The sequence below is a fragment of the Megalobrama amblycephala genome, linkage group LG6 (assembly GCF_018812025.1).
Source record: "Megalobrama amblycephala isolate DHTTF-2021 linkage group LG6, ASM1881202v1, whole genome shotgun sequence".
In the NCBI taxonomy this organism is placed as follows: domain Eukaryota; kingdom Metazoa; phylum Chordata; class Actinopteri; order Cypriniformes; family Xenocyprididae; genus Megalobrama; species Megalobrama amblycephala.
The window spans coordinates 25,925,499-25,942,991 of record NC_063049.1 but is presented as its reverse complement, the minus strand read 5'-3'; the positions used below and the strand labels follow the sequence as shown (position 1 = coordinate 25,942,991).

The 17,493-nt window shown below is 36.1% G+C and overlaps 2 protein-coding genes and 1 non-coding gene across 4 annotated transcripts in view; 2 read left to right on the top strand and 1 right to left on the bottom strand.

Moving 5' to 3' along the window:
- The first annotated feature begins 170 nt into the window (after nucleotides 1-170).
- On the top strand, nucleotides 171-8,507 carry rubcnl (rubicon like autophagy enhancer). Its single transcript, XM_048193574.1, has 12 exons — nucleotides 171-389; nucleotides 717-1,358; nucleotides 2,451-2,619; nucleotides 3,987-4,041; nucleotides 4,130-4,262; nucleotides 4,417-4,550; nucleotides 5,580-5,644; nucleotides 6,526-6,764; nucleotides 7,282-7,343; nucleotides 7,509-7,662; nucleotides 7,862-7,952; nucleotides 8,158-8,507. Exons 1-12 carry the CDS (start codon nucleotides 387-389, stop codon nucleotides 8,259-8,261), a joined length of 1,851 nt encoding a protein of 616 aa, XP_048049531.1. The 5' UTR covers nucleotides 171-386; the 3' UTR covers nucleotides 8,262-8,507.
- Nucleotides 8,508-10,868: 2,361 nt separating this feature from the next.
- Nucleotides 10,869-10,978, bottom strand: trnal-caa. Its single transcript has 2 exons — nucleotides 10,941-10,978; nucleotides 10,869-10,914 (listed from the first exon to the last, which is right to left on the bottom strand). It is a non-coding gene; the product is annotated as a tRNA-Leu (tRNA).
- A 3,394-nt stretch (nucleotides 10,979-14,372) lies between these two features.
- dnah7 (dynein, axonemal, heavy chain 7) overlaps nucleotides 14,373-17,493 on the top strand; it is a 78,106-nt gene continuing 74,985 nt past the window's right edge. The window contains exons 1-9 of one of the 2 annotated variants that reach the window (XM_048193567.1): nucleotides 14,373-14,425; nucleotides 14,524-14,706; nucleotides 14,881-14,952; nucleotides 15,041-15,131; nucleotides 15,208-15,376; nucleotides 15,462-15,552; nucleotides 15,682-15,862; nucleotides 16,128-16,200; nucleotides 16,653-16,778. In XM_048193567.1, coding sequence (XP_048049524.1) covers nucleotides 14,695-14,706; nucleotides 14,881-14,952; nucleotides 15,041-15,131; nucleotides 15,208-15,376; nucleotides 15,462-15,552; nucleotides 15,682-15,862; nucleotides 16,128-16,200; nucleotides 16,653-16,778 — 815 coding nt within the window. In that variant the 5' untranslated portion in view covers nucleotides 14,373-14,425; nucleotides 14,524-14,694. Of the gene's footprint in view, nucleotides 14,426-14,523; nucleotides 14,707-14,880; nucleotides 14,953-15,040; nucleotides 15,132-15,207; nucleotides 15,377-15,461; nucleotides 15,553-15,681; nucleotides 15,863-16,127; nucleotides 16,201-16,652; nucleotides 16,779-17,493 lie in introns of those variants that run through there. The other variant, XM_048193568.1, reaches the window with a different exon arrangement.

Below are 17,493 nucleotides of genomic sequence, written 5' to 3'. Positions count from 1 at the left end.
ACCATTCTGAAAGTGTTTGTACAAGTGAGTCTGTACTCCAGAAAATACTGAATTTATTATAATTTAGGTTAAAAGGTTAAAAATATACAATTATGTCTGACTTCAAGTAGCCTATATTGTGGCTAATGACTTAAAAAAACTGACTTTACAAGGACATCTAATGAAATTTTATTTTAAAAAAACCAGCAAAGTATTAGTCAAAAACATATTAAAATCAGGTTATGATGTTAGATTAGTCATCTAATCAAGTAAGTTAGACACTGTTCTGCTTTTTTAAGGAAATAGTACACTGTATTTACAGATCAAGGAAGTGAAACTGCCGGAGACTAATCAGATCATATCATAAACGAAAGCAACAACTTTTCTCTTAGTTTCTCGAACAAAATATGGTGAGTTTTACTGGTTTTTATCTCTTTGCTAGATAACATATCACATAATCAAACATGCGTCTAAGGACTTTTTACTCTCAGCTGTCGATCAGAATCATTGAGAAACATGGGTAATGCTTCAATACAAACTGCTGCAGTTTTGAATCTGACTTTCTTTCTTCTGAGGAAAATGGAAGGTTTTGAAAAATTACTATTTCTGTCCATACAATGAAAGTCAGTGGGGTCCAATGTTGTTTCAGACCTCATTGACTTTCACTGTATGGACAAACACAGTTCAAGAATTCAACAAAACTATTTTCCCTGTACTTTCCCTCTCTCTTCCTCCAGGCAAATGCTGGTAGTAGCAGCAGTATCATCAGACAGCAGCACTTTGTTAACTGGTTAGTGAATTCTGAATTAAATGAGAATCATTCTGACAGCACTGATGATGATGATATTGATGAAAGTGGACTGAAGGTGTGCGAATGTAACACTCCAGTCAGTGAATGGGATTCAGACCTGCTCGACTCTGAGGAACAGTACCATCTACCCCGGAGCAGCCCTGTCATATCCCGCAAGAGACATAACACAGAGACAGAAAAACAGTCTGATCGGTCTTTGACACCTCCAATATGGGAATTATCCATCTCTCCAGTGATGAAATCCAACTATTCAAGTGCACATAGAATTAGTCCCTCAGACAAAGACAGAAATATTGATCACTGTGATTCACCCAAGGGCTCTTCAGGACGGACAGAGCTCCTCACAGGTAATCGTGGCAGAGGAATTTCACACATCTCTCAGGACACTAAGCTTCACAGCCAGTCTTTAGTTTCTAGAAGGTTACATGAGGGTTTCCAGTCAAAGACTAAAAAAAGAGCCTGCTCTGACATCCCACCAGCATGTGCTCAGAGGAGCTCAGACCGAGTTAAGAAACGTGGATCATGTGTTGATGTACACAGCACTGAAGACATCTACAGTTTGGACCAGGTAGTTATGCTATAAAAAAGATTAGTTGAATTTAATTAAAAATAGTGTATAAATTTTGCAAGCCATTTTTAAGACTATATGCTGTTCATTTACTATTACTTGATAAAATATGTTACATTAAAATGACCTGAGACAACACTGAAAAAAAAAGTAAAGTCATTAAAAAACTTCAAATTATTGTTTATTAAAGGATTATTCCACTTTTAAATACACTTTTCCTGATAAATTTACTCACCCCCATGTCATCCAAGATGTTCATGTCTTTCTTTCGTCAGTCGAAAAGAAATGAAGGTTTTTGAGGAAAACATTCCAGGATTTTTCTCCTTACAGTGGATTTCAATGGCTACCAACAGATTGAAGGTCAAAATTACAGTTTCAGTGCAGCTTCAAGGGCTTTAAACGATACCAGATGAGTAATAAGGGTCTTATCTAGCGAATCGATCGGTCATTTTCGAAAAAAATACATTTATGCTTTATAAACAAAATATCGCATTGAACGTACTTTCCGCTTCCGCATTCTTCATAACACTTACGCTGAATGTTCTACGCCTTCCCTATTCTACTTACGGAACGAACGCGGCGCCAGTTTCGTTTTTTTCCGTAACTTGAATAGGGAAGGCGTAGGGCATTCAGCGTAAGCGTTATGAAGAATGCGGAAGCGGAAATTACGTTCAAGGCGATATTTTGTTCATAAAGCATAAACGGTTGTATTTTTTTCGAAAATGACCGATCGATTCGCTAGATAAGACCCTTATTCATCGTCTGGTATAGTTTAAAGCCCTTGAAGCTGCACTGAAACTGTAATTTTGACCTTCAACCTGTTGGTAGCCATTGAAATCCACTGTACGGAGAAAAATCCTGGAATGTTTTCCTCAAAAACCTTCATTTCTTTTCGACTGACGAAAGAAAGACATGAACATCTTGGATGACATGGGGTGAGTAAATTTATCAGGAAAAGTGTATTTAAAAGTGGACTAATCCTTTAACAGCCTCTGGATGATTTTTGCCTTTTTTGAAAGCCTGCTTCTGTTTGAGATCTCTCATATTATAATTTTACAAAAGTAAAGTGTGTATTTTATTGTTTGTCTTCAGGAAAATGCTCATTTTGTAGTTGTGGATATGGTACTAGAAGTTCTGGAGGCGGTGAAATGGGTTGTGTGTCTGCAGCAGTTAAAAAACACACATCCTCATCAAGACAGATGTGAAACACACAATACTTCAAAAGCAGATTTAATCTCTTCATTTGACAGCGGGTTTGAGGGTAAGATCGGATTGTGTTGCAATAAAGTCCTGCGTCATCCGCATGTAATGTGGTCCTGACAGAGGTCAGATAATGCTGACCTGGTCTCTTTAAAACTAACAGGTCATCATTAAGTATTTACTTCTGCAGACTTTATTTTGCTGAAATAATTATTCACTTCACCACAATTATAAGTAACATTTTACAATAATGTTCAAATGTTAACATTAATGCATGCATTAGGTGTCATGAATTAACAATGAAGAATATTTTCACAGCATTTATTAATCTAGTAACTTAAAAATATACAGTTTTTTTCTAGTTAAATAATGTTGGTGCTATAGTCTCTCATATTACTCTTATTTGTTTCATAACAGAACTGGAACCGTCTTGTGTTTCAGTTATTGACTCTAGTGGAAATTACCTCTGAAGACTTAATTTTAAGAATTAATTTTACTGTTATACTGCTGCACTGACTATTTTGTACATTGTACTATTTTTTCTTAGCAGAAGCTTAAGTAAGATTATAAAATAATTGAAATTCATCAAAATTTTCATCTAAATATTTACTACATATTTATTTATTTGGTGAGTAGCTATAATAAGCAGGATAATGTATAATAAGCTGATCATTATCACAAAATAAATAGTATAAGAAGAAATTAACATTAATCAAGATTAATAAATAATCACAATAAACAAAAATAAACAAATATCATTTTGTGTGATTTAATGGTAGCTATTACATAATGTTGAAGTATGTCACGCCACCATGCAGATTGTTCACTTGTTTTAAAGGTGCTATAGAGGATGTTTTGTTTTATTCATTTTTGCATTACTTGAAACTGTCTTTACTAACTGATAAAAGACCATTTATTAGGTGCACTGAAAGGAATAATATTAATATACATCATCTGTGCACGAGGTAGGGCCTTAAAAACATCAGCCAATCGTTTATGTGATCATCGCATAAATGATTGGCCCTCTGGCTTGTCAATCACTGCCATTACGTTCCTTGTGAGAGACGTGCGCACTCCAGTAACTTTCTACACTCCACAGGCGCCGCATGCAATGTTTTTGTCAGGAGTAACAACTGCAGATTATGAGTTACCTGCGGTGAGTCCGACATAATGAATCCACTAACACGACACAGCGAATGCCGGTGGTAAACAAACACTCGTGTTCCAATACTCATGCATGAGTTTTGGGAGGCGTTCCCTCGAAATGAGTTGTTCTTACGCATGCACTCATTTCAAAAACTCAGTAGTAACAGTCTTTGGTTTCTCAGTCGTCGAAAACATCCTCTATGACACCTTTAAAAGAAAAACAATTCATATTCTAAAGCAAATTTAAAGAAAAATATTATTGTGTATTTGTTTCTTTGCCAGATGACAGCGCCCCCCAGCTATCTTCAAACAGATACTCCCTGGCTTCATTTCAGAGGTATGCACTGAATTCTGCACGTACAAGGCCATATCATCATGTTTACATTTTTATGCATGATTTCCAGACAGAATTGTTTTATTTGCAGTTGTCTCCAGAGCTCCAGAATGCAGTGTTCTGCTGAAGATCTAGCCTATCATTTGGTGTCAGAGTTCAGGAAGCAGTGGTTCCCCTCTGAGCTACTGCAAAACCCTGTCAACCTCAACTCTGCTCTGCAGGAAGTGAGAATGGTTTCGTATAAACAACACACACACATTCATGCAGAGAACACACAAGTGCAGCCACACACACACACTTTCTCTGCCACATACTGTACACACATAAATCATACATACATATAGCTTAATTGATCACCTCTGGCCGTCTTTTCCGCAGGTCGCTTTCCCTATTATGGCAGAGGACAGAATCAGTATAACTGAAGAGATCATGCAGAAGACCAGAATGAGAGGAGCATTAACCTGGGCTCCACCCAAATTTCAAATCATCTTCTGTGTCCAGCCAACACACAGGTGAGCAAGACCACCACATCCACAATAACAGAGTTTATACATTCATGAAATAATATACAAATAATGTACACTCTAAAAAATCCGTAAAAATAGTGCAAAATGTACTGTATTAATTTAACAGAATCTTCCATATTTATACAGTATTTTACAGGTGTTTTACCTGTATTTTGAATTTTGCACTTCATTGAGTTGTGTTTTAGGGTTAATGGAAATGTCTTTTTTTACAGTGCACTTTAAAAGAATACTTATGTGCAAAGTGAATGAAATGTTTTAGGACACTTAACTGCATGTTATTTGCAATTAAAATAAATATTTTGTATTAAGTACATCTTTATATGTTTCATATTAACTACTTCTGTTGTCTTTGAAATAAGATTAAAGAGTAACTTGTATGTCATGCATTGAAAAATATTTGTAATTACACATGTAGTGATGAAGTTTCAATTTAGTACATTTAAAATATATTTACTTGAAATGTAATGCTGAATAACACTATACAGGTAAAATAAAATCAAGCACTTTACATGTGATTTATTTATTTAAATGATTACAAAGTACATTTTTTAAAACTGTACTTAAAGGGTAACTTCACCTACAAATGAAAATTCTGTTATAATTTACTTACTGTACCCTCAATTTGTTCCAAACCTGTATGCATTTATTTCTTCTGCTGAACACAAAAGAAGATATTTTGAAGAAAAAAAATACTATGGAAGTTAATGGGGCCCATCAACTGTTTGGCTACTGACACTCTTCAAAATAACTTATTTTGTGTTCAGCAGAAGATAGAAATTCATACAGGTTTGGAATAACTTGAAGGTAAGTAAATCCTTTAAGTATGTTAAGAAACAGTCATGAAAGTGTACTCTATTTAAGTACACTTACAGTATGTGGTCTTTCACTATTATTATATTACCTGCAACTTTATAAATATTCACTTTTAAGATTTGAAGTAGACTAAGTGCATATTCCATACAATTAAGCGCATTTCTTTTTCACAAAGGTGTTGATATAAATATTTTTTTTCAGACGCAGTGATGTCATCACTTCCCAGCACTTCCTGTGTGCCGGTTGTGGTACTGAAGTCGAGCCCAGTGAGTAAAGAAGCTGCTCTTAAAGGGTTAGTTCACCCAAAAATGAAAATTCTGTCATTTATTATCATTTACTTACATTCATGGCATTCCACACCCGTAAGACCTTCGTTAATCTTCAGAACAAAAATTAAGACATTTTAGTTGAAATCCGATGGCTCCGTGAGGCCTGCATAGGGAGCAATGGACACTTCCTCTCTCAAGATCCATAAAGGTACTAAAAACATATTTAAATCAGTTCATGTGAGACAGTGGTTCAATATTAATATTATAAAGAGAATATTTTTGGTGCGCCAAAAAACATAATAACGACTTATTTAGTGATGGCCGGTTTCAAAACACTGCTTCAGGAAGCATCGGAGCACAGATGAATCAGTGTATCGAATCTGCTGTTCAGAGTGCCAAAGTCACGTGATTTCAGCCGTTGGCAGTTTGACACGCAGTCTGAATCATGATTCGATACACTGATTCATTTGTGCTCCGATTCTTCCTGAAGCAGGGTTTTGAAATCGGCCATCACTAAATAAGTCGTTATTTTGTCTTTTTGGCGCTCCAAAAATATTCTCGTCGCTTTATAATATTAATATTGAACCACTGTACTCACATGAACTGATTTAAATATGTTTTTAATACCTTTATGGATCTTGAGAGAGGAAGTGTCCATTGCTCCCTATGGAGGCCTCACGGAGCTATCGGATTTCAACTAAAATATCTTAATTTGTGTTCTGAAGATGAACGAAGGTCTTACGGGTGTGGAACGGCATGAGGGTAAGTAATAAATGACAGAATTTTCATTTTTGGGTGAACTAACCCTTTAATGAGATTCATGTGGTCCAAATCTTTCAGGCCTATACATTAAACCTTGACTATTCCTCTATCCCAAGGGTATATAAAGAAACTGCGGTATTGTGACTACCTGGGTAGATACTTTTGTGATTGCTGCCACGGTGGTTTGGAATCAGTGATTCCAGGTCGGGTTCTGAATAACTGGGATTTTGCACGGTATCCGGTCTGCCATTTTTCCAGACAGTTACTGGACTCTATATGGCAGCAACCACTGTTCAAACTTACAGGTGTGGCCAAAAACCTGTACAGCCAGGCCAAAGAGCTACAGCGTTTCAGAGTGAGTGTTTCATTCATTCCTGGAACAATATTATATAATATAAGTGGTCACAGAAAAATAACCCTTAAAATGCTCTTGTTCAATGTTATCTGTTGTTGATTGATTGTTATGTCTAAGTTCTGATTGGATGTGCCTTAACTTTGCTCTGCAGGAAGTTAAAATGTTTATGCATGACACACATTTGTTTTCTATACATATGATCAATTTTTAATTACACTACTGTTCAAAAGTTTTTGAAAGAATCTCTTATGCTCACCAAGACTGAATTTATTTGATCAAAAATACAGGAAAAACAGTAATATTGTAACAGTAATATAGAAATTTTATTAAATCAGCTATAAAACAAATATAAAATACTTAAATTCGAATAATCATCGTGTTTTGATGCTCTTTGGCCTTAATTCTCATTAGCTTTTTGTAGAGTATCTGTATTTCTTTTGTTGTGGTAGTATTAGGTCAGTCAGGTAGCATGGGCAGTTATCTCATGATATTAATCATGTGCTCTCATTTGCTTTAGGAACTACAGGAGCAACTAATATCCATCAAAAAGCTTCTGAGTACATGCAGACTATCAGCTGGGTGATTTGTCTCTTCTCTAGCCGTTTTGTTTCTGACCAGTTTTGGTACAGAGAATTCATAATGGACATTCTTGGCAGTGCCATATAGCCTTAAAACAATTAGGATATGATGTTTCTTTAAGAAAGTATGAAGTTTTTCTTTATTGACACCTGTTTCTCTAACCAGAGTCCTTGATGAGTTTAAACAACTTCCTGCTCACCTGATGCAGGAACTCCACCTCTTTTCCCTAGAAGACCTCATCAGGGTGAAAAAGGGTCAGCTCTGTACCATTGCAAAAGCCTTGCAGCAGTCTGCAGTTGCTCACATAGATCTTTGTGAGGTTTGTCTTGCTATTATTTAGACGTCTCAATTAATGTAAATTTGTACATGCATGATTATAGAATTGATCACAGTTGTGGTCTAAGAGAGCATTATATATCTGTGCAACACTCACAAAGTGTGCAACACACAAATGTACTATTATATTATTACATATACATATATATCTCAACGGTCACTGTCTCTCTTACAATCTTCAGCTGTGTCAGGCCAAAGGTTTTATCTGTGAGTTCTGTCATGGGAAGGAAGTGCTTTTCCCTTTTCAGAGAGACACCTGCACCCGCTGCCAAGGTCAGACATCAACATACTAAAAGCTTTTCCAACACACTGTTTAAAAAAAAAAAAAGACATTTTAAAACAATGCTTCTGTCCACCTTGGGTTAGTGCTTTAGCAGTCAGTGTAGGAGGAGAACTCAATAGTATAAGCTGATATAAGGCCATTCCTGTATTTCATAAAATGACAGTTGCCTTGTATCTTGGATTTTTTTTTTTTTAGATTGCAGAGCCTGTTTCCACATCTCGTGTTTCCGTGATGAATCGTGTCCCAAATGTGCCAGACTCCAGAAACGAAAGAAACTCCAGGAAGACATCAGTTTATGAAATCTACTTCTTGCTGCATTTTTAATCTGCATGCAAACGTCCAGGTCTTCAGAGTTTTTGAACTGTTCATTTAGGCCTACTTGATATACTACTGACATATGTAATTGTGTAAAGCACAGATGAATGGCCTTTTCATATTTATAATATGTGCCGTTGATGTTTTACATACAGGTGCTGGTCATATAATTAGAATATCATCAAAAAGTTTATTTATTTCACTAATTCCATTCAAAAAGTGAAACTTGTATATTATATTCATTCATTACACAGACTGATATATTTCAAATGTTTATTTCTTTTAATTTTGATGATTATAACTGACAACTAAGGAAAATCCCAAATTCAGTATCTCAGAAAATTAGAATATTGTGAAAAGGTTCAATATTGAAGACACCTGGTGCCACACTCTAATCAGCTAATTAACTCAAAACACCTACAAAGGCCTTTAAATGGTCTCTCAGTCTAGTTCTGTAGGCTACACAATCATGAGGAAGTCTGCTGACTTGACAGTTGTCCAAAAGACGACCATTGACACCTTGCACAAGGAGGGCAAGACACAAAAGGTCATTGCAAAAGAGGCTGGCTGTTCACAGAGCTCTGTGTCCAAGCACATTAATAGAGAGGCGAAGGGAAGGAAAAGATGTGTACAAGCAATAGGGATAACCGCACCCTGGAGAGGATTGTGAAACAAAACCCATTCAAAAATGTGGGGGAGATTCACAAAGAGTTGACTGCAGCTGGAGTCAGTGCTTCAAGAACCACTACGCACAGACGTATGCAAGACATGGGTTTCAGCTGTCGCATTCCTTGTGTCAAGCCACTCTTGAACAACAGACAGCGTCAGAAGCGTCTAAAAACAAAAAGGACTGGACTGTTGCTGAGTGGTCCAAAGTTATGTTCTCTGATGAAAGTAAATTTTGCATTTCCTTTGGAAAACAGGGTCCCAGAGTCTGGAGGAAAAGAGGAGAGGCACACAATCCACGTTGCTTGAGGTCCAGTGTGAAGTTTCCACAGTCAGTGATGGTTTGGGGTGCCATGTCATCTGCTGGTGTTGGTCCACTGTGTTTTCTGAGGTCCAAGGTCAACGCAGCCGTATACCAGGAAGTTTTAGAGCACTTCATGCTTCCTGCTGCTGACCAACTTTATGGAGATGCACATTTCATTTTCCAACAGGACTTGGCTCCTGCACACAGTGCCAAAGCTACCAGTACCTGGTTTAAGGACCATGGTATCCCTGTTCTTAATTGGCCAGCAAACTTGCCTGACCTTAACCCCATAGAAAATCTATGGGGTATTGTGAAGAGGAAGATGCGATATGCCAGACCCAACAATGCAGTTGTGTTCTGAAGGCCACTATCAGAGCAACCTGGGCTCTCATAACACCTGAGCAGTGCCACAGACTGATCGACTCACGCCTCATTGATGCAGTAATTCAGGCAAAAGGAGCCCCAACTAATTATTGAGTGCTGTACATGCTCATACTTTTCATCTTCATACTTTTCAGTTGGCCAAGATTTCTAAAAATCCTTTCTTTGTATTGGTCTTAAGTAATATTCTAATTTTCTGAGATACTGAATTTGGGATTTTCCTTATTTATCACCTTATTAGTCATAATCATCAAAATTAAAATAAATAAACATTTGAAATAAATCAGTCTGTGTGTAATGAATGAATATAATATGCAAGTTTCACTTTTTGAATGGAATTAGTGAAATAAATACATTTTTTGATGATATTCTAATTATATGACCAGCACCTGTAGTTCTATTAAGTAACAAGCATTACCAAGTATTTAACAGAGACCTGCCAACCTCTGCTATGTCCTTTTTTGTATTGGTTACACAGAATCAGGATTAATTAATGTGTCAGAAAATGTGAATCACTTTTGAAAACACACAGCTGAAATTTGGACATTAAAATTCATCTGTGCACATTTATTCTTCTTCCCTAACAAAATACAAAATGTTCTCACACAAGACCCCTGGAGTTGATAATTTAGTCATATATTTCATTCTAGTATTGGGTGTTATATGGGCACTTTTGGTCCTGCAGACTTTGAAAATGGCATCTCCTAAAACACATTTCACACTCAGTAGTTTATTCTATAATTTTGTGAAATTCATTTCCACCACAGGGTAATTTCCACCACATCTCAAATAATGTTGTATATATTTTAATGTATATATTTTAATGCATTCTGTAGTAAAAATGAAATTTTTAACATTTTTTAAATAAAACGGCAGACTTGCTAATTTGACACTGTTGTCTCCTTGGCAAACAAGCACACTAACATTTTATAAAGCTTTACATTGGGGCAAATTGATTGGCATGGTATAAATTACAGCTTAACTGGGGCAGACTGAAATATATCGATAAGTCCTTTTCACAAACATTAAAATATTGACATGTTTTATGTTTAGATAGTTAGTTGTTAGTTAGTTGTTTAGATCATCATAGTTTAAACATAATATTATTTAATATTAATATATTATTTTTCAAATGTATACGTGTTTAACATTTAAAGTCTGGAACAAGTGTAAAAAATTTAGCGCGTCAACGTCCATAATCAAACATCCTATTATCTCTAATAATTAAACAGAAAAGTATTGTCAGAAGTGGGATTCGAACCCACGCCTCCATTCGGAGACCAGAAACCCCGCTTCACAGGAAGGTTTGAACCTTGAGTCTGGCGCCTTAGACCGCTCGGCCATCCTGACATACGTCACCTACTACACTGCAGTCTTTCTGACTTCTCAGTCCATTTTTTCGTATGATTCAAATATTAATCAAACTGTTTAAACTGTTGCTTAGTATGTTTGTTTTTTTCTTATCGTAAGAAATACTCTGATTTTACAACATCTGATTTGTCATTTTAATCTGATTTTTAGTATTCTTTTACGACGCATTCTCGCACTTACATTAAAACTGCTACTTTATTAAACGATATAAATGTCGATTATATCAATAGCTGATTTCAAATGCTTTATCCTTTACAAAACAATCGGAAGACTGTACTGTATTCAGAAACAAGCGTGTAGCGCTAACGTTAGCATAGGCTACAGCGGTGTATGTCTGCGAAAATTACAACACCCACAAACAGCTGACAACACAGACAATATGAAAAGCTCATTAGTAAAATATCCCCGGCCGCGTCAAAAGACATGTGTAATAAGAAAACTTATATACAAGAGACATCGATAGTGACAGTTGCTGATGACTTGAAGAGTCCAAGAAAAAATTACCATACGGATTTCTTGTGGTTTCTACGGGTTTCTTGATTTTCTTTCTTGGAATTTAATCTATAAACGCAACTTCTCACCAAACATGTGTTTTATTTATTTATTGAGGATGTGAGCCAACTTTTTTTTTTTTTTTTTTTTTTTTACCATGCAGGACTTATTCAGACCTATTCTGATTTTCTCTCTAAATATAAAATGCCAGTCACTCCTAAAGATTATGCTGTAGTTGTTTATATTGTCACCTCTGGTCTAAAAATGCTTCTTAAAAATACCTGTCCTCAGCTCTCTCTACATTCTGGATCTTGTCAGTCGAATCTGTTTCTCTCTCCCCAAATTAGGAATAATAATGAATGTGTTTGGGCTTTGTTTCAAAGAGGTCTATATTCCTCAGATCTGCTATTATATCATTTTGGAATGGTTGTGTGTTGATGCTCTGTTGTGAAGTAAAACGTGGAAACATTCTCAAAAATATTACAAATATAATCAAAGAAATTTCATAAACTCATTTATAAATACCCTCGCAATTACTATTTTGTAAAAAGATTTAATTGTGATATTTTGTACATTGTAGAACATTTTCAGCTGGTTAAACTTAGAAATGAAAGTTCACCTGCTGCCTTAAAAAATGTGAGTTAACTCAACTTGAAGATAACCTTTGTTTCAACTCAAAAATAGTCAAGACAACTCATTACTTTAAGTTAAAAATTACACTTAAAGTAATGCACTGTCTTGACTATTTATGAGTTGAAACAAAGGTTATCTTATATGTTTAGTTGAGTTAACTCACATTTGTAAGGCAGCAGGTGAACTTTCATTTCTAAGTTTAACCAGCTGAAAATATTTTACACATTTTGTGGTTTACATGCAAACATGCTTTTATTTATTTTGGAGTTGTCCTCTTTCAGCTTGTTTTTGTTCATGTCTTAAGGCTCGCAGTCACATCATGCCCAACTTTCAGCTGTGTTGAAAGCGTGTTACTTGTTTTTTTTTCTCCTATGACATATCTTATCACAAGGAATATTATTTAATTAATCTGCCAGTTATTTTTAGCTAAATTTTGTATTTGTAAATGTAAATTTGGGAGAAATAAGCCTTTGTTTTTCATTTAAAAAAAAAAAAAAAAAAAAAAAAACAGAATTTCAACAATACCTAAAAACAATGTTGAAAAATAAGCTGCAAAAATTATATTTGTAAAAATTTTTCTTTTTTTAATTTTGTCTCCTATTTATTTATGTATATGCTTAATTAATGTATCCCCTGACTGTATTTGTAATTCTTTTAAACCCATTTTTAAAAAAGAGGACTTTTTCTACAGTGGAAGGAAGTGGAGACACGTTGTCATTTTTTACAGTCTATGGCTATAGCAGCAGGGATTTTAAAGATTCTCATCATAGTCAGGGCAGTGCAACTGGTACGACCGTACTGGACCCCGCAGCGAACGGACCAAGGGGGCCCCAACTGGGCCCCACCCCATGCTTGGGACAAAAAAAAGTATCTGTTCAAGTCAAGCACACACATAAACAGCCTCATGCACTGTGTGACAGCCTCAGAGAGATGGGTTTCCTCTGGAGAGATGCTCATCATGTACTGATGAAAGAGCAGCAGGGGTCTGATGTCAGAGCACTGTAATGTTGACTGTGATTGATGGCACTCAGTCGCGGCGAGGGGTTAATGAAACTGTGTGTCTTTTTCCTCTTTTCCCCATAATGTCCCTTCATTTCCAACATCTCATGCTTGTCAATAGTTTATTTCACTTATCACTCTCCATCCTCTAGAGGGTTTCTGTACTCCCTGTCCTTCATGATTTAAGTGGGTTTTTTTGTTTGTTTTTGATTGAGTGACTGGGCATTTGCAATTGAGGAAGGACTGAATGAAGAAGAACCTGTACATCCTACCATCCCTGTGTCAGTTAGGATTAAAATATGTCCAACTGAGGAAATGGCACTCTCCATTCTCATGACAAGCTGTTTATTTTGTAGCTGGTGTAACACTGGCACTTGTTGACTTATTATTGCAGGAGTATAACTAAACTAATGTGAAAGGCTGAAGATAAGGATATGTGTTTATTAAAGTCTTTTCCTGGAATTCTAGAATATATATGTGGGTTTTATCAAGGCCGTAACCGTCTTGAACACTGGGGAACCTTTTTTTTTTTTTTTAAATAAAGCATAAAGAAACAAAACAGTGAACGAAATTGCTGCTAATACAATGCTATATCAGATATACAATAACAGCTGTAGAAAAAAATTACATTACGATGTCCAGAAATCAATTTTAATAGTAGCCTACATTGAGAGCTCATGTTTAATGTGATAGTTTCATAATACAATATATTGTTAGTTCCGAGATTCTTCAATTTAATTTATTTTAACCTTTGTGTCTAAAATATCAGCACACCATCATCAGCCCTTTTCTAATGAGACTGTACTATATAGTATATATGTGATAGTATGTATATAGCCATTAGCCACATTTGTGGCTTAAATGAAATGTTGCTTAACTTACAGTAGGCTACTTACTAACAAGTTTACAAAGTCGTTAACGTTACTTTCTGTCGATTGGCGCTTTATCTTTGCTCGCATGCACTTGTTGCTTTTTTGACTGACCACAATGAAATCTGACGAGTGATTCTCCTTAGCTCAAATATAACTGTTTCACACTGTTCACATTTTTTTTTTTTTTTTTTGTTAAGGAGAAACTGTATTTCTAGAACTTCACCAACAATGAACTGGCTATAAAATGTTAACGGAACGAAGCAAAAAAAAAAACAACAACAAAAAAAAAAACAAGCAAAATGCTTTGTGCGCGTGCTGGGGGCGGGCACTGTCGCCTTACGTCAAATGTAAACCAATCAGAACCCATTCCGCTTGGACTCGCGCTTCCTTGGTTACCGTGCTGGCAACGCCAAGACACATTCACAAGCGGGTAAGTCACCAAACAAACACTGGTAACAACTTAAAATAACTTTTTAAACTAAACTCAACAATAACTTATATGTTTCCAAATAAATTGTTGTGTTTAAGCTATTGCGTAGACTGCAGACCGTTGGACAGGTGACTAGCTGCGTTTTTACGTACATTTGCTAAACTGTCCAGATGTACTGACATCTGCAAGATACGGCGTTCTCAAAGCTGCTTCATATTAAAAAGTGAAAACGACCAATTTATTAAATGTAAAGACCCAAAGTGCAGAACATGGAGATACCGGTGAGTAAAAAGTGAAGTTTAATTGCGTGCTATAGAGTTTGTTTACGTTCTCTTAAATAACTTATCTCAAGATGACAATCACTCAGTCTGAGTGTTGTGATATACGCTATTAATTGCTAACTGCACAATTTCGGAATAATAATAATAATAATAATAACACTAAACATCTTCCAGGGGTCACTTGGAAAAAGGAACCCCCCGAAGAAACCAGCTAAATCTGTGAGTCTTTTACCACAGATACAGAAGGTAAAGCCTGGCACTGATTCACCAAATCTCTTTTAATCAAGATTATATCTTCTCATTCTACAACAGTATTGATGGCTTGTGATTTTAGGTTCGAGCAAAACCTCAGTGGCATGAAGCAAGCCCAAGCTTTAGACTTCAGGGACCAGCTCAGGAAGACCCCCTTGGGTCTTTGCTCTCCAGTAAGAAATACAATATATTTTGATTTGCAACCCAGACTATATTATCAGTGTGAACATACTTCCAAATTCCCTTTAGGAGACGTGCAAGGAGCAGGGGTGCAATGGAGTCAGACTCGTCATCGAGGTCCGCAGCATGTACGGACCAAATATGGAGGGATTTCAAGAGTATCATACAGGCATCGTGGCAGCGACCAACCCAAGAGGGATCGTGAGCAGTTTCGCAGTGCTCTCGTCAGCATTATTATGTGGGTTTGATTTCCATAAAGATGAGTTCTTGATTACAAATTGTACCTGTCACATATAATCACTAAAAGAACAATATGATTTCAGGCAGCGTGAAGATGCCACTACTACACCCATCACAGAAGACAGCACCCCATCCACTTCAGGATCACCTACTGCTGCAGAGAAGGACATTTTGGTAAGGGATGGCCTTTTATCTGTAGATTCATTTCTAGAATAAAAGGTAATTATTTCTGTGCAATTAAAAATACAGTATGTCATCATGCTGTTTGGTCACAAATATTGTGTCTTGTCTTATGTCTTTCAGAGGTACTACTATTACATCCGCAATGGGATAGGCACAGAGGACGTGGCAGCCATGGAGGACTCCTGGCTTGAGAATGTTCTTGCTTTAGTCCCAGAGCACCTGAAAAGTTTGAGCAGAACCATTGAGGCTGTCTCAGATGAGATAAGAGAAGACTATCTGCTGAGCATCAAAAAAGCCATTGGTACAGTCTTCTGTTTGGCAGATCTGGCATGTACTGTAGACACGGTTGCATCAAATATTTCGGTGGTCTAAAACTTTTTCACCTAATTCAGATCTGACGTTTAGTCTAGGTGCTTGTTTCTACAAGATATTTCTTCTTGTCATCTGTAGTAAACAATCATTGAAAAAAAATTCCACCCCCTTTTACCATATTCTATGACAGTGTTTGCCCTGACCAAATATTGTGTGTGTTGTTGTCCTCTATTTTCTTAATTCCTCTATTGTAGTGGATTTTGTTCTGCGGGACCCCAGAGAGAATCAAGAGCTCAAAGCCATAGATCTTCCCCCATACAGACAGGAGTGAGTCCTGCTAAATTCCTTTTAGTGGTACAATTTACAAGACAAAAATAATATCACAGACATAAAATGGACCATAACGCATTCTAGTTATTCTAGTTAGTGTATATTTGTCAATATAATATAGATTCATGAGTATGAAAGTAATTGTTTTCTAGTAAATTCAAATACAGCCTTATATTATCTGATTTGTAATACATGATAATGTGACGTTGATATAACAAAAACTTCTGTGGCATGAGTACTTTAAAACTTTATTTTATCCCCTTCACTTCTACCCATATGATGTAAAGTATTTTGAGTTATGTTAATATTATTTAATATAGTTAATGATGGAATATAGAAAAGTACCTTCACTGTGGAAAATAAACATATGTAAAATCACCTCAATATTCTGTCAATCATTGTGTATTAAATACGAGTTGTTGTTTTTTTCCTTTGTTTTTTTCTTGCAGACTGGAAGTTATTCCAAAGCCATGGAAAAAATCATTTCTTCAGGCCCAGAAAAGAATGAGAAACCAGCTTCACTCAATCAATCCCATTATGCTAGCAGTACTGGATCTGTGGCAAGTGTCTTTCAAGTAAGTGTCAAATGACCATGAAGACACTACAAGACTTGAAAATGTCAGAACGTTGAATGTGTTGAACTTGCATTGTGGCAATGAATCCCGTTGTGAAAAAGAAGTACACTTCAGTATACTTTAAGAGTTACAGAAATAATATACTTGAAAAGAATATACTTGAAGTGCTGGAATATACTAGAATATAAGTCTGAAGTAATTTTTTCTAACTCTATTGCACATTATTATTAAAACAGTATGATTTAAAATGTACTTTAAAGCAACACTTTAAAATACTAGTTCTAATTACTCACCCTCATGTTGTTCCAAACCCAAACCTGTCATTCTCCTTACGCAGTTGACACAGTAAGCACAGTGCAGGCTTCTGTGTACTACGCCAGAACGCCGACTCATTATTGGCCGGCTCCTGCTTCAGCATCACACGCATGTGTAATGCTGCTCACGTGTACAGCTTTGGCCAATACTGAACCGACATAAACACAGAATCCCTGCACTGTGCTTACTGCATCAACTGCGTAAGGGGAATGACAGGGAAGAGAAGAGATTATTGAATAAAGTTGTTATTTTTGTTTTGTTTTTGGGCACAAAAAGTATTCTCATCGCTTCATAAAATTAAGGTTGAACCACTGCAGTCATGTCGACTGTTTTAACAATGTTTCTGGACCTTGACAGTGGTAATTAAATTGCTGTCTATTGTGGAGTCAAAGAGCTCTCG

Bases quoted from the DNA above. Each gene is read 5' to 3' on its own strand.
- rubcnl (XM_048193574.1), top strand. The intron at 1,359-2,450 runs GTAGTTATGCTA...GTTTGTCTTCAG, and splicing joins ACATCTACAGTTTGGACCAG to GAAAATGCTCATTTTGTAGT. The intron at 4,551-5,579 runs GTGAGCAAGACC...ATTTTTTTTCAG, and splicing joins TGTGTCCAGCCAACACACAG to ACGCAGTGATGTCATCACTT.